This window comes from Quercus lobata, chromosome 3 (genome assembly GCF_001633185.2).
Source record: "Quercus lobata isolate SW786 chromosome 3, ValleyOak3.0 Primary Assembly, whole genome shotgun sequence".
Lineage (NCBI taxonomy): Eukaryota > Viridiplantae > Streptophyta > Magnoliopsida > Fagales > Fagaceae > Quercus > Quercus lobata.
Window position 1 is genome coordinate 25,762,324 of NC_044906.1, and position 16,301 is coordinate 25,778,624.

At 38.0% G+C, this 16,301-nt stretch overlaps 3 protein-coding genes across 3 annotated transcripts; 1 reads left to right on the top strand and 2 right to left on the bottom strand.

The window, feature by feature from the left end:
- The first annotated feature begins 1,794 nt into the window (after positions 1-1,794).
- LOC115981975 lies at positions 1,795-8,233 on the top strand. Its single transcript, XM_031104436.1, has 4 exons — positions 1,795-2,317; positions 4,350-4,544; positions 6,096-6,277; positions 7,606-8,233. The coding sequence occupies exons 1-4, from the start codon at positions 2,011-2,013 to the stop codon at positions 7,921-7,923; spliced, it is 1,002 nt and encodes a 333-aa protein (XP_030960296.1). The 5' UTR covers positions 1,795-2,010; the 3' UTR covers positions 7,924-8,233.
- A 4,796-nt stretch (positions 8,234-13,029) lies between these two features.
- Positions 13,030-13,842, bottom strand: LOC115980641. The gene is made up of 2 exons (XM_031102872.1): positions 13,561-13,842; positions 13,030-13,446 (listed from the first exon to the last, which is right to left on the bottom strand). Exons 1-2 carry the CDS (start codon positions 13,840-13,842, stop codon positions 13,030-13,032), a joined length of 699 nt encoding a protein of 232 aa, XP_030958732.1.
- An 18-nt stretch (positions 13,843-13,860) lies between these two features.
- Positions 13,861-14,412, bottom strand: LOC115980642. The gene has a single exon (XM_031102873.1). It carries the CDS (start codon positions 14,410-14,412, stop codon positions 13,861-13,863), a length of 552 nt encoding a protein of 183 aa, XP_030958733.1.
- Positions 14,413-16,301: the final 1,889 nt, after the last annotated feature.

Here is a 16,301-nt window from a genome sequence, read left to right on the forward strand (position 1 = left end):
TTTTTTTTTTTTTTTTTGACATTATCTTTTAGTGAGAATTAGAGTTATATTTTTACCAAATTGTCTTTTAGTTTTGTCTCTTCTTAAATATAGGAATGTAAGGGCATTTTTTAACCAAAAAAATAAGAATCCCAAATAAGGGAAGCCCCTTAAATAGTAGTATAAATAATAAACTTTTAGTTTGAGTAGAATTTAATTTATTGACATTTAAATGATAATATTTTACCTATATTAAAAAAATTTTAAATATCATTCCTTAATTTGAGGAAATATATTCTAAAAAATAATATAAAATTAATTTACTAATTAATTTAAGTAAAAAAATTAAAATTTTATGTAAGAGAACCAATAACTTAAATGGGTGTCTATTGTTTTACTTCTTTATATTAAGCTACTTTTTTTTGAGAGAATATTAAGCTACTTTTGGCATAATATCCTTCACGCAAATTTAAAAGCAAAGAACAATAAGTAAGATGGATTTATTAAAAATATAAGCGTAAGTTGCATATTGGGAAAAACAAAATACAACAATGTGGGGTGTATCATGTGGGATTCAATTATAGAGATGACTTTATTGGTTAAAAGAAATTATATCGAAAAGTCATGTCCTTAATATGTGTATATATATATATATATATATATATATATATATATATATATATAAATTAGTTGGAGTAGAATTTAAATTTCTAAAACTTAAATGGTAAAGTTTTATTTAAATTAAATTATTGTTACATCTTATTCTTTAGTCAAGAGTCTTGTAACTTAATATTCTAATAAAATATTAATTTATTAAGATGCAACTTGAGGAAAAAAACAAAAACAAAAAAGTGAGATGTATGGGATTTAAGTTTAGAAAATTTTAATGATAGATTTTTAGTTTTATTTTAATTACACAACTGTTGAATGTTACCCCTTAATTTGAGGAAATATATCATAACAAATAATATAAAATTAATTTACTAATTAGTTGTTCATAAAATGTTGATAAGAGACTTTTAGTTGGAGTAGAAGTCAAGAATTTTTTTTTTTTTTTTTTAAGAAAGAATACGTGGGTTGTTATTTGGGATTTAAGTTTAATTTTTTTTATAATAGAATTTAAATTTATTGAATTTTAAATATATAAAATTAATTTATTAATTAGTTGTTCTTAAAATATTGGTAATAGAGTTTCAGTTGGAGGAGAAGTTAAAAGGTGGGTTTTTTTTTTTTTTTTTTTTTTTCAAGAGAAAAAATGGTTGTTATTTGAGCACCTGTATGTTTTGGCATGTGTCAACATTTCACTCACGATTCATCCACTCGAATCCCATTTCTAATATATATATTACTTTATTTAACTTTAAAAATTTTTATAATCTATACTATATATAAGAGAATTTACTTCTTTCAACTGTACTTTTATGTGATTCAAAAATACCCTCATTATTAAGGGGTAACTTCATTTAGAAATACGGTCATAAATGTCAAATAACAAATTTCATTTTAAATTCAAAAAGAGAATTCCTAAAATTTAAGATTTTTTTCATTCAAAAAAAATTACATTTACTGCTTATCTTTAAAGTTTTTCATTTTTATTTGTTTGAAAAATAAAAATATATATTTCTAAATTGTAATAGATTCAAATTATTAACTTTTATATAAAAATATAAAGGAATCTCTAAGTACGCATGCTCAGAAGCTCATAGGTTAATAAAGTTTTACCTAAATTAAATAGTTGCTAAATATTATCTCTAAATTTAAGAAAATTAACTGTAACAAATAATATAAAATTAATTTATTCACCAGTAAAAGTAACTATTTAGCGCAATCAGATTTCAATCTCAACTTTTATTATTCAGTATAGAAATGTATTTAATAATGCGCTAGGATGTCAATTTTCAATAAAAATCAACAAAATGTCCCAAACAAACAACATTTCCCATTTCAGAATTCAGACAACAAAGCCAATTTAGTTCAAACCCACCCAAAAAAAAAAAAAAAAGTCTTCTCTCTCTCCCTCTCTTGGCGAAAATGTCAGACGGAGCGTTGACCATCGTAGACGGGACTCAGCTGAGAGCGGCGGACTTGACGGTGGTAGCGAAGGAAGACGACGCCGATTTGATGACCGGAGCTAAGGTGTTGGAGCTGGCGGAATCAAGAGCCTCCTCCGCTCTCTTCGGTCTCTCATTACCCCAAACTCTCAAGTCCTCCGCTCTCCAAAGCATCAATCTCAACGATGAAGACGACGTCGTCTCGTTCCGCCAAACCCATCTCTCATCTGACCAAGCTTCCCTCAAGCTCAACCACTACCTCACCGCCATCGCTGACCAACTTAAAGGTACCCACCTCTAAAAGCAAACATATTATATTCATATTTATATTTGTATAATGTATAATAATATAATGTCACGACTTGGACACATAATAAGTACTGGTCACATGTGTTTTAAAATAGATTGGTTATAATTGGAGCTCCTCGTAATTACTTATATAGGCCAGATCGATATAGTATATGTACGGCTTGGACACATGATATAAGTGCCAGTCACATGTGTTTTAAAAAGTACTAGTTATAATTGGAGCTCGTCGTAATTGCTTAGTCAATATAGTATATATACCACTTGGACATATAAGTGCTAGTCACATGTGTTTTAAAATTTAAAATAGACTGGTTATAATTGGAGCTCGTCGTAATTGCTTATATAGCCTAGATCAATGAAGTATATGTATGGCTTGGACATATAAGTGCTAGTCACATGTATTTTTAAATATATTGTCTATAATTGGAGCTCATCGTAATTGCTTATATAGCTTAGATCAACGTTGTATATATTCAACTTGGACATATAGATGCTAGTCACGTGTTTCGAAATCAACTGGGAGCTCGTCGTAATTGCTTATATAGCCTAGATCGATATAGTATATGAACGACTTAGTAGATGCACATATAGGTGTTTTATACATGTATTTAGCTTGATCAGCAATTGCTTATATAACCTAGATCGATGTATTATATGCACATATGGGTGTTATATACATAGATATGGAGCTTGATCAGCAATGATCTTAAACGTTTTCTTATAGTTTGTTAGTTGGTTATGTTTGGTGTTAGGGAAATGTGAGAAATGGAAAGAAAAATCAACTTTTTCTGATCTTACACAATCAAAAATAGTGTGTTTGTGTGTGTTAATTTGGCCTTGTTTGGTTGTTGGGAAGATGTGGGAAAAGGTTAAACATTGTGTAATGTAGGCTATTTGGAAAGAGAGGAACAAGAAAAAGAGAGAAGCTGAATGTTTTTGGATCTTGAAATTCTGTTTTTTCAAGTGCTTGGACTAATTAATAGATGATTCTATGTATGTTTGTTTGTGTGTGTATGTATAATTGAGCTCAAATGCCTATGATGTTAATGTGTAATGGTATATTTTGTTAGAAGTTTGGACTTTTGGTTGTCCTTGTTGACTGAGAAAATGTGAGAAATGGAAAGAAAAATCAGTGTGTATATATATATATATATATATATATATATATATATTACTTTTGGCCTTGTTTGGTTGCTGGGAAGATATGGGAAAAGATTACACGTTGTGTTATGTAGACTATTTAGAAAGAGACGAACAATCGTACTTTTGAAGGGGTTGAGAGATCCATTAACGATATCAAGTTTGTATAAGGGGAAAAAAAATGGGAAAAGAAAAAGAGAGGATGAATATTTGGATCTTGAAATTGTGTTTTATCAAGTGCTTGGAACAATTAATAGACAATTATATGTATTTGCATGTATAATTGAGCTTAATCGCCTTTGATGTTAAAATGTTCTGGTATAATTTGTCAGAAGTTTGGACTTTTGGTTGTGCTTATTGGCTGAGGAAATGTGGGAAGAGAGAGAGAGAGTGAGTGAATGTCTGGATCTTATTGATTGGAACAGTTTATATGAAATTGTACATTTCATATATACATATATATGTGTGTATGAATTTATAATTGAGCTTAATTATCAATGATGTTACATGTTATGATATAATGATTTGGCCTTTGGGTATGCTTGGTTGCTAATAAAATGTGAAATTCGGAAAGAAAAATCAACAATTACGATTATTAAACAATCAAAGACAATATGTTTTGTTTTTTACTTTGCCTATGTTTGATTGCTAAGCAATTGTGGGGCAAAAGACAACTAGAATTTTTTAATCCTAAAATCATATGACAACTAGAATTTTTTAATCCTAAAATCATACTTATTAATTGGTGGAAATAATTAATTTACATTCATAAGTATATATGTATATGTTTTTGTATGTATGCACATAATTTTTGTTAACATTTTTTATGGATTGAAAAAGATACATGCTTGTGTGCAAAACTTTGGTCAGATGATCCGCTTGTTATATCGATATTGGATGGGAATATTCTCCGATTGTTTTTGGATGACGAGGATGACTTTGCAATGATAGCAGAGGACTTATTCACAGACTTGGATGCAGAAGATAAGGGAAAGATCAGCAAGAATGAGATACGAAATGCACTTGTCCACATGGGAGTTGAAATGGGCGTTCCTCCTTTCTCAGGTTCGCTTTTCAAATGACTACTAGTAATAATTTTTTCTGGTAAATTGATTTGTGATTTTTTGGTTGACTTTGGATCCTCTGAATATTCTTCTGATATTTCAGTTTTGGATTGAAATCATTGTCTATAAAAGAAAGAAAGAGAAAAAGGAAGCAGGATAGGAAAAGAAATTTTGAATCCTGGAAAAGGGAGAAAGTAGAAGAACTTAATAGACCTAATGGAATGGACTACTTGGAATTGATACTAACAACTTCTGGCCAAATATTAGTCATTGCATTATCCCCTAAAGGTGACATGGGGAACAACCATCTGCCCTCCATATAATCTGAAAATGTTTTTGCAACATTATCAATGAAAAATACACATGCCCATTCATGCTCAAACTGACACATACGCATTAGACATGGTTGATATTATGTTTGTTCTTGCTATTTATATGACATCTCAATGGCCTTTGTCTACATAGTAACTGCCCTCAGAGTTAACTTTTGTCATGTAAAAGCTCCCGTTTAGTGCAAATCTTCTTTTTTGCATGTTGTCTTTGTCAGGTCACCTCTAAAAATTGGTCCTTTTAAGGTGTCTAGGCCTGGCATGAACAGTTCATCAGTCTTCTCCTCCCCCTCCACTCCCCTCCCCTCCCAATTAAATGATTGTAGACCAACCAAACCCCCCACCCCTGCTGCTGTAGTGATTGTGCAAGTATGTTGCCTGGAATCAAGAGAATTTTGTTCTTCATGGGAAGAATCAATTCCCTTCTTCTGGACCAAAGCTAGCTCTTCTATTGACACCATACCATCTATTAGAATAATGGCTAAATTAGATTCACTCTTTTCTAACAATTTAATCTTTTGGGACAAGTGGTAGTTTATCATGGTATTAGAGCAAGTGGTCTTGAGCCTAGGTCCACACATGAGGGGGGGTGTTAGATAATGGTTAGATGATCAAATTTGCAAGCTTAAGAATTTGGGACATGTGGTAGCTTATCACCATACGTGGGGCTATATTGTTTATTCATCTCTTTATTTTTGCATTTTAGTTAAATGGAATTAGACCAATGGTAAAAAATTTTGAATCACAATCTAAGGTAGACAAGTCCACAATCAAAATTATTATCCTGGATATCATAGGTTGGGATCTTATGTGGAAGCAATAGAATTCTTGGGCCAATTGGAGTCCAATATAAAGCTAAAAAATATGCTAAATGGATGGTGTGTTTTGAAGTGCACTCCAATTTAATATTGACATGCGATATCCTCAGAAGGATATACAATTATGTATGTTGCTTGGAATTCTTAACTTTCCAGACATATTATTATGGAAGGCAAGATCAAGGTCAATATTAATTGCTTCCAACCCAGATGACAATAGGAGGAGAGTTCAACAGTGGTACCTAGCCCACAGTGAGAGACTCGCAATAAGCTTGCTGATAGTATTTACTCTTAAACTCGCAATAAGCTTGCTGATAGTATTTACTCTTAAATTTTAAGTATTGGTTTTTAATTCCACTCATTCCATTGTTCTCAATTAATAATCCACAAGGTGAAATTGAACAGAATTTCCTCTGCTAAATGATATCTTGAGGAAACATGGGGCTGAGGGAGAAGAAGAATTGGGCCAAGCACAATTTGCACAATTGCTCCAGCCTGTTCTTCAAGAACTAGCAGAAGTGTTGGCTGAAAAGCCCATTGTTGTCATCCAGAATATCAAGGTTATTAATGGCTCTAAGCTAAAAAAGGTAGTCCAACCCCATATCTTTTCTGTTTATTATCAATTCACTGTGAGTTATTTTTTCCTTTTATTTTTCATTTTTGTCTTTTCTGCTAAGAAGTTTTTTTCTCTTTAAATTTCCTAAATGTATTTATTCAACAACTAGTTTTGTGAAATCTACTTCCTCTTCAGGAAAATGAGGTATTACCGGTCCTTGGGTATAATTTTGAATATAACAAACAATGTTGATTTCATTTCTAGTTAGAAAACTGACTGTAATATGAATGTGGAAAATAACTTACATATATATATATATATAGAGAGAGAGAGAGAGAGAAGGGAGGATATGCTATCATCTAGAATAATTGCAGGAAGTTTGTATGATTCTAATAAGCATTTCCAATATTTTAAAATTTTGTGGAAATTCTAAAGGTGGTATCATACAGGATAAAATATGTTTCAGCTTACTTTTAGACCATTTGACAATATTCTGAATCCTGGATCTGAGGGGCTGGTTTGGAGTGCATTAAGCTGGAACAGAGGCATTTCATAGAAGAAACTTCAACAAAAGCTTGAAAGGGGGGTGTTTTTTATTTTTTTATTTTTATTTTTATAGTAATTTGAAGAAAGGAAGGAGTAGATAAAGGCATTTTTGGTATTTAGTTTCAAACCCATCCTAGAAGGAGTAGACTTGTAGAGTAGCTGTGAGACCCTCGATTATGTGGATAAGGTTGCATAAGTGTGTGATGCGCATATGCTAAGTCCTACATTGAGTGTTTACTAGGTCGCATTGGCTTATATAAGCAATTACGAGGAGTCTAAATTGTAACTTTACTTGCCCTTTTGGGCACAAATGGAGCTTTCCTCTGGTCATGATATTAGTTTAGGCTGAAAGTTGTTTTTCAACAATAAATCAACTAATTTGCTTTGGTCAATTGATTTGTTATAGGAAACTTAATACTAAAATTTCTAATAATAAAACATTAATAAGTTTGATCTTAAAAGTATAAGTTAATGTATATTAGTAAAAACAATATATATCTAAATCATTTTAAAATTAACTTTTTGGCATTGGTAATGGGAAGAAGTATTGGAAAGTCATGTGACATTGGCCGCCAGATTGGCCATGCCTTTTGAGTTTTGCTCTAGTTTTTTACTATCCTAGCCCTTCATCTGAACGATGACCAAACTAATTTTACAAATTTTGCTGGCCTGAAGCTCTAGCTTGTTTCCTGCTTCTTCCAACAAATTTGGAACTTTCTCACAATTGTAAAAGGCATTGTCAATAGGTATTCTATTTTGATAATTAGATTTTTCTATTCAGTAAATTCTGATAAACTTGAGATAACTTTGCAGCTTTTGGATGATGAGAAGGAATTAAACAACATCGTTGACAAGATATGGGAGGAAAAGCATGGTGGAAAAGATGGTTTAGCAAGTGTTGAATTAATCAGGGGCTTCCTTGAGAGAAATGGGACTGGGTTGGGCTTGCCACCATCAGAAGCCAATGAGGCAGTGGTTCTTCTTTATGATGCAGCGTTTGCTGATGTGAAGGATGGAAAAATAGATGTGGAAGTAGAGAAGGATGAACTTGGAAAACTTGTGAAGGAGATCCTTAATAAATTTGCTGAGCTGCTTGAAGCTAATCCCGTTTTTCATGACACTAATCATTGAGTTTGAGGCAGAGACACAGTCGTTACCCGGCATATCAGATTCTCTAGTTTTCAGAGCTTCTTCCTGCTAATGAAGCATTACATATCACCAGTTTTCTAAAGTTTGTATGTCCCCCTTACAGCAATCTATCAACAAAAAGTGCACTGTAACCTCATTCTATATTGGTGGCGTTGGTTGATAACATGTTTCAAATGATTTAAACAATATATATGAGGCCCTTGAGCGGCTGCATGGGTATATATACCTATGTTATAGAAAACATAAACAAGTTTTTAATATAGATTAAACAGGAAAAGAAGGGTTTTTTGATCCAGTTTGATGTCACTGAGCTGAATTGGTTGTTGCTTTACTGTTTGACATATAAAGTGTCTGAGCCAAGAACCATCTCGGATGGAATTGGACCAAACAAAATTTTAGCAGCCAAGTCTTGTTCTGCCAGCTGGGGGGCGAGATTTTTATTTATTTATTTAAATTTCTTTCTCAACTCTAGAATGTCAAAATATATAGCAGAATTCACATAAAAACAAGTTTTCCCCTACATGTTCATGAGTGATATCGATACTGTCACTCTATGTTCATGAGGGATATCTATGTTAAGCCTGGAATGGGGACTGCAGTCAGATTGGACATCGGCCTAGATAATGCTTCTACAACAGCTCTCCAGCTACACTAATCATTATACAAGTTTTCACGAGAGAAGCTTTGTTTAGTCATTTAGAAGAAGCAGCCTTGGAATTGAGCACATAACAATGTCCTGCCCGTTTTGGACCTTGATCAAGCTTTTGGTTGAGACAATAAAAAGAGACTTGGCAGGGCAAGGCTGGGCCTGATCATTGGTGCCTCGTTCCCATCTTCCTATATCTGTAAGATATATATAGACACACATAAACACACAATAGTATTTGAGACTATAGGCTCCATAATATTTGTTCTTAACCACCATGTCAAGAAACCTAATTTTTTTTTTTTTTTTTTTTAAGGTGTAATCAAATCTAACACATTTTAAAAAAGAAAACTGTGGGTGTTTGGTAGAGTAGTTTGAGATGGGATTTTTGTAGTTTTTGTAGTTTTTTGAAATATGTGTGGGTGAAAAAGTGTGAAAATGTGTGTAAGTGTGTTTGAAATGTGAAAATTATTGTTTGAACTTGGTGACCAAACAGGCCTCACTTTGGAAGTTCCTTAAAAAAAAAAAAAGTCAAAAAGTGTTTTAAAGAATCAGAAAGTGTGGTGCTTTTTCAAAGGAAAAAAAAAATGCTTTTCATTTAAAGATTTACAAAATCACTTTTTCAAAAATGGGACAAAGTCCAAAAGTTCTTAAATCTATGATTTTCTTTTTTCTTTTTTTAATAAAGAAAAGTGAAAATAGAAAGGAATATGAGAAACAGGTTAAAATGTTCAATTTATTATCAGTGCTTTGGCTTACCATTAGCACATTGAAATGCAGTATCACATGCCTATCATGTAGTATGTCAGACATTACTACTTATCAGTGATCTAAAGATTAAAAGGATATCTCACACCAGTCCAAGTCCCAAAAAGGCATTTGGAAAGAACAAGCACCACATGCAACTCTGCCCCACCTTTGATGGATTTTCTCAAATTCAATTGTCAAAATCATTACTTTCAGAGATTTTTTTTTGGTTGTTGATGAAGCATTACTTTCAGAGATTGATATGAGAATTGAGAAAGAGGTTGATAGATAGTACATCCCAGTACTTGTTCAACCTCTTGTGCTACCACGTAAACAAGATGGGATCCCCATGTTTTTCGTGAACCTTAACACCTTTGCATCACAACCGCGTCAGATATTATCCCATCTCAAATTCTCAACCACTCAATCCATTATCCTAAATTCAAAGGATATCTATCAAAGGTCACAATAGTTTTCACCTTTCACTATCTGAAATTATGACAAATGGGGACAATAGCATTACTTTTTTATCTGCTTGAATTGCCTGGACGATTAGGGGCCCAAACACTTAATAAACAAGAACGTGACTTCATATTTATCATAAGAGGCTTACAAGTTTCTGTTTTTTCTGTTTCGGGACATGGGCAATAAAACATTTGAAATTTCTCTATTTCACTTGAAATTTTTATTTAAAGAAAGTCGACTCATTGGCAAGATTTTATTTTTTGGATCAGTGAAATGAAGAGAAGACACTTTATAGTTAAGAATTGTTTTTTGGATTTGACAGTGTGCAAAATGTCACATTATTCATTTATAAAATAGATTCATGAAATAGATTTATTATATTTAATCTGAATTAAGAAATTGATTCATTTCAAATGAAGAAAGTCCTAGATCCATTTCGAGGATTCTAATATGAGGGAACCAAAGCTTGAACTTTAAAACTAAATAAACAAAAGAAAAGGTGGTTCATTCATGATTTCCACAACTGATATGAATTGATATTGCTAAGAATCTATGGGGGTTGAGATTAAGTTATGATTATACTCTCAAGAGGTAGCATCTAAGGCATTCTTACCCTCTAGGCCTCTAATGTATAAGTTTCTGTTATGTCCCATGTACACGTGGAACCAAAAGATGTAGCTGCAGCAGATAGTGATGCTGAGATAATGATGATATTGCCTCAAGTATTAGTTGTTACTAGTGAAAGTCTCGTGCCTTGAATGACTTTAATCATGAATTTTCTTTATATATATATATATATATATATATATATATATATATATTTAAAAGAAATAATAACTAAATAACTTATTATTACATAATTTTATAACTCGTTTATAATAAAATGAATGTGTACGGTACCGAGATCCCAAGACCCATATAGGCCCTTGGGCCCAGGCCCAATAGGAACAGCCCCATTGCCCTAAGCCCTTCTTGGATCTGCCTTAGCGCAAAAACCAATTTTGGGCCTTGAATTCTGATGTGTGCTCGGCATAAGCTTTCCCGAACAAGCGTATTAACCGTGCCTGGATAAATCATTATATGCTCGGTAAACTGCATTATCGAGCACTATCAACTAAGCTGGAACCAAGTTTCAAGGCCATAATTGTTGCATCCCACTCTCACCTAAAAATCCACTTAAATCAAATAATACTGGACCTTCAATAGCACTAACAGAGACTGAAATCGTAATCTCACCACTAACCTTGGCTATAAATAGCAGAAGTTTGGAAGGAAGAAAGGGTTCAGAAAAATAGAGAGAGAAAATAGTCAAGTGAGAAAGGAGAAACTGAGTGTTGCTTTGAGTGTCTCTGCCGAGAACGACCCAGAGTAGAAAATCCTCAAGCCCACTACAAATAAATTGTGAGCCCAAGTGATTTAAGGCCCAACGGCCTCATACCTGATTCCCACAATTGGCGCCCACCGTGGGGCTCTCCTACGAAGCTGTTGTTCGATTGAGACTCAAACAAGGGAAATGTCTGAGGAGCGTTCAGGAGGGCGCGCACCGAGCAGTTCCATAGGATCTTCTCGGGGATCGACGTGGAGGGAGAGAAGGCAAAAACGGCGGGAGGATAGGGAGCATCCCAGAAGAGAGGAAAGGTCCGGATTGGGAGAAGGGTCGGCCCAAACGCACCGAACGGTTTCAGGCATCTCGGCGCATCGGCAGTATGATGATAGAGACCGAGAGCTGGAGCGGTTGCACAGATTGGTAATGGATTTGGAGTTGGAAGCAAGGGGTCAGCGCCAAGAAAGGAATCGCAACCCCCAACAAAGGAGAAATCAGGGCGAGGAAGGCTCCAGCCGATTTGGTACGCAACGATTCCGAGACCGATCACGCTCTCAAGAGTCACACTGGCACTCCCGGGAGCCACGTCATCAGCGGGACCGTTCACGGTCGCATGGATACGGGGACCGAGAGTCAGAATCGCCGGAGGAACAGCAGCACCACAATGCTGCCATGGACACCATGAGCCGAGCCTTACAGATGGCAGCTTGGTCTCCGTTCTCCGATGAAATTGAACGGGCCAGAGCATTTGAAGCACCCAGAGCATTTGAAGCACCGTCCACAAATACCCTCCACGAGCGAATTTCTGCGCTACAAATTGCCTTGCCGTCGTTCTTGGGTGTGAATTCTGTGATGAAATCTGCGAGAACCTATCCCTTCACCGAGCTTCTAGGTCGGTATCTTATGTCAAACGATCCCAACCGAGTCCCCCATTTGGCAATTCGGCCTGTGAAGTCTGATCTCTTTAACAGTGACTGTAATGGATGCTCGGTGAGGACGAATACTGTATGTGCCTGGAAGTAATGTGGCAACTTCCTAGTGGCATGCACTAGGGCTAAAACTAACTTCTCCAAAGGCAGGTACCTTGTCTCGGCATCTACCAAGGTTTTACTTAAGTAATACACTGGCATTTGTACTCCTTGGTCCCTTAGTAACACAGCACTTACGGCATGCTCGGTGACTGAGAGGTACATAAACAAATCCTCCCCGGGCTCCGGGGCCGTCAACCTTGGCGCCTTTGCCAAGTATTCCTTCAGCTCTCTAAAAGTCTCATCACATCCCTCGTCCCAACGAAACCCCTTCCACTTCTTCAGAAGTTGATAAAGCGGCCAGCAGCGATCAGCAAACTTGGAGATAAATCGGTTCAGGGCAGCTAACATTCCAGTGAGCACTTGCACCTCCTTAGGATTGCTTGGTGGTTTGAGGCGGTTCACGGCCTCTATTTGGTCGGGGTTTGCCTTTATTCCCTGAGTAGAGATTAGATAACCCAGGAACTTGCCAGCCCCCACTTCGAAAGTGCACTTCTCTGCATTCAAGCGCAATTTGTGCCGTCGTAGTATCTCGAATACTCCCCGGAGATCTTCCGTATGCTGTGACTCTTTTCTGCTTTTTACCACCATGTCATCAATATATACTTCAACCGTGCATCCAATTTTTTCTCGGAACATTCTCGTCATCATTCGCTGGTACGTGGCTCCGGCGTTCTTCAATCCAAACGGCATGACCTCGTAGTGATAGTTTGCATTCGGGGATATAAATGTTGTCTTTTCTCGGTCCTCGGGCACCAAGGCAATCTGGTGGTAGCCCTGGAAGGCATCCAGGAAGCTCATCCTCGGGTGCCCATACGTGGCGTCTACTAGTTAATTAATCTTGGGCATTGGGAATGGGTCTTTAGGACACGCCCTGTTCAAGTCTGTGAAGTCCAAACAAACTCTCCACTGTCGTTCTTCTTCTTCACTACGACAGTGTTCGCTAGCCATCTCAGGAAGAATATTTCCTTTATGACTCCGGCCTCCTTCAACCGCTGGACCTCCAGGTTTACTGCGTCGACGTGTTCCTTTGATGCTCTTCTCGGTTTCTGCTTCTTCGGGGGAAATGATGGGTCCACGTTGAGTTTGTGGACGATGAACTCGGGATCTACGCCAGGCACTTCATATGGGTTCCATGCGAAAACGTCTACGTTCTGCAAAAGGAACAACAACATTTCTACCTTTTCCCGGTTATTCATGCTTGTACCTATTTGGAAATACTTGTCAGTATCTGGAAGAATTCTAACCTTCAATACCTCCTTGGCCACGTCCGCCCCCGTTTCCCCTCGGGGCTTCTGTAATTGCTATGAAGTTTCTTTCTCGGTATGTTCAGCTTGTCCGAGCTGTTCATTTTTCCATCTGACCGCGGCGACAAGACACTGCCTCGTCACTTGTTGGTTCCCCCTCACCTCGGCAACTCCATACTCAGTGGGAAATTTTACCTTCATATGGAGGGTGGACGGAACAGCCTTCATGGCGTGAATCCATGGCCTTCCCAGGATTGCGGTGTATGGTGAGAATGATCGGACTACTATGAAGGTAACTATAACTCCCTTACCTTCCATGTCTACCGTGAGAGAGATTTGTCCCTCAGGAATTACGACTCTCCCGTCAAATGAGACCAGTGGTGTGTCATATTTCGCCAAATCATGGGTCTTCAATCCAAGCCCTTCGAAGAGGTCCGGGTACATGACGTCAACCCCGCTCCCTTAGTCGATCATTACCCTCTTCACTAGGAACCCGCCTATCCGAGCCGTTACCACCAAAGCATCGTCATGGGGTTGGACTGTTCCTTCCAAATCGTCCTCTCCGAACGAGATGGTTAGCCATTCAACCTTCTTCTTCTTCTCGGCTGAATCTCCTCCCGTGCAAGCCACTGTTAATACCCTTTTTGCTGCTGTCGTTCCTCTTGGTGCAGCATGGATGACTTCGATTACCCCCAGTGGAGGTGGGAGGGGGTTCCTTTTCTGTTGGACGCCCTGTCCGGATTCTCGGTCAGTGGAGTCTACTACAAACTCTTTCAGGTACCCTGCCTTTACCAGCTGCCCGAGATGATCTTTTAATACCCGACACTGCTCGGTGGTGTGTCCTTTGTCTCTGTGATATGTGCAGTATAGGTTTTGGTTCCTCCGGGACGGGTTGCCTCCCATTTTGTTTGGCCACCTGAAGAATGACTCGTTCTTGATCCGCTCCAAGATTTTGTGCACGGATTCTTTAAACACCACATTAACCCCTTCGACTTGCACCTCTGCTTCCTGCATTCTGAAGTCTTTTTTGGGTTTTGTCGGCACAATGACTTGCCGAGATCTCCCAATAAGTGGAGCTTTCCCCCTGCTCTGCAGCCGGTCGTCCTCCAGGCGTTTGTACTCCTCTATGCGTCTCATCAGTTGCCTCATATCCTCGGGGGGTCTTTTCGTCAATGACTCCCGTAATTCAGAGTCTTCGGGTAGCCCCATCCTAAAGGTGCTTGCCGCAATTTTCTCATTCCCTCCACCAATCTCGTTGTAGAGTTCCCAGTATCGGTTGGCATAACTCCGAAGGGTTTCTCCGACCCTCATCTTCATGGAAAGTAGCGTGTCAACCGGCTGTTGCACTCGGCTGCATGTCACGAATCTACTGCCGAACTCTTGAATCAGCTCGGCGAAGTTATGTATGGAGCCTTTCTGTAACCCATTGAACCATCTCAGGGCCGTTGAGCCGAGACTAGAGGGGAATACCTTACACATCAATACATCATTGTGTGCATGCAAAGACATCATGTGGATGTAATGACTGACATGCTTCACAGAGTCTGTCTTCCCCTCGTAGGAATTGAATTGCGGTCGCGTGAATCTGCTCGGCATAGGAGCCCATTCAATTTCATCGGAGAACGAAGACTAGGCTGCCATCCGTAAGGCTCGACTCATGGCGTCCATGGCGGCATTGTGGTGTTGCCGTTCCTTCGACGATTCTGACCCTCGGTCCCTGTATCCATGCGACCGTGAACGGTCCCGCTGATGACGTGGCTCCCGGGAGTACCGGTGTGACTCTTGAGAGCATGATCGGTCTCGGAATCGTTGGGTACCAGATCAGCTGGAGCCCTCCTCGCCCCAATTTCTCCTTTGTTGGGGGTTGCGATTCCTTTCTTGGCGCCAACCCCTTGCTTCCAGCTCCAAATCCATTACCAATCTGCGCAACCGCTCCAGCTCTCGGTCTCTATCATCATACTGCCGATGCGCCGAGACGCCTGAAACCGTTCAGTGCGTCTGGGCCGACCCTTCTCCCAATCCGGACCTTTCCTCTCTTCTGGGGTGCTCCCTATCCTCCTGCCGTTTCTGCCTTCTCTCCCTCCACGTCGATCCCCGAGAAGATCCTATGGAACTGCTCGGTGCGCGCCCTCCTAAACGCTCCTCAGACATTTCCCTTATTTGAGTCTCAGTCGAACAACAACTTCGTAGGAGAGCCCCACGGTGGGCGCCAATTGTGGGAACCAGGTATAAGACCATTGGGCCTTAAATCACTTGGGCTCACAATTTATTTATAGTGGACTTGAGGATTTCCTACTCTGAGTCGTTCTCGGCAGAGACACTCAAAGCAACACTCAGTTTCTCCTTTCTCACTTGACTGTTTTCTCCCTCTATTTTTTTGAACCCCTTCTTCCTTCCAAACTTCTGCTATTTATAACCAATGTTAGTGGTGAGATTACGATTTCAGCCTCTGTTAGTGCTATTGAAGGTCCAGTATTATCTGATTTAAGTGGATTTTTAGGTGAGAGTGGGGTGCAACAATTATGGTCTTGGAACTTGGTTCCAGCTTAGTTGATAGTGCTCGGTAATGCAGTTTACCGAGCATATAATGATTTACCCGGGCACGGTTAATACGCTTGTTCGGGAAAGTTTATGCTGAGCACACATCAGAATTCAAGGCCCAAAATTGATTTTTGCGCTAAGGCAGATCCAAGAAGGGCTTAGGGCAATGGGGCTGTTCCTGTTGGGCTTGGGCCCAAGGGCCCATATGGGTCTTGGGATCTCGGTGCCGTACAAGAACAAATAAGTAGTCGTCTCGATCAATTGAAACTTAGATGTATGTTGCATATTTTGTTAAAACACTTATTGTCCCATAATAATAATAATAATAATAATAATAAACACTCATTCTTACTTTATATAAA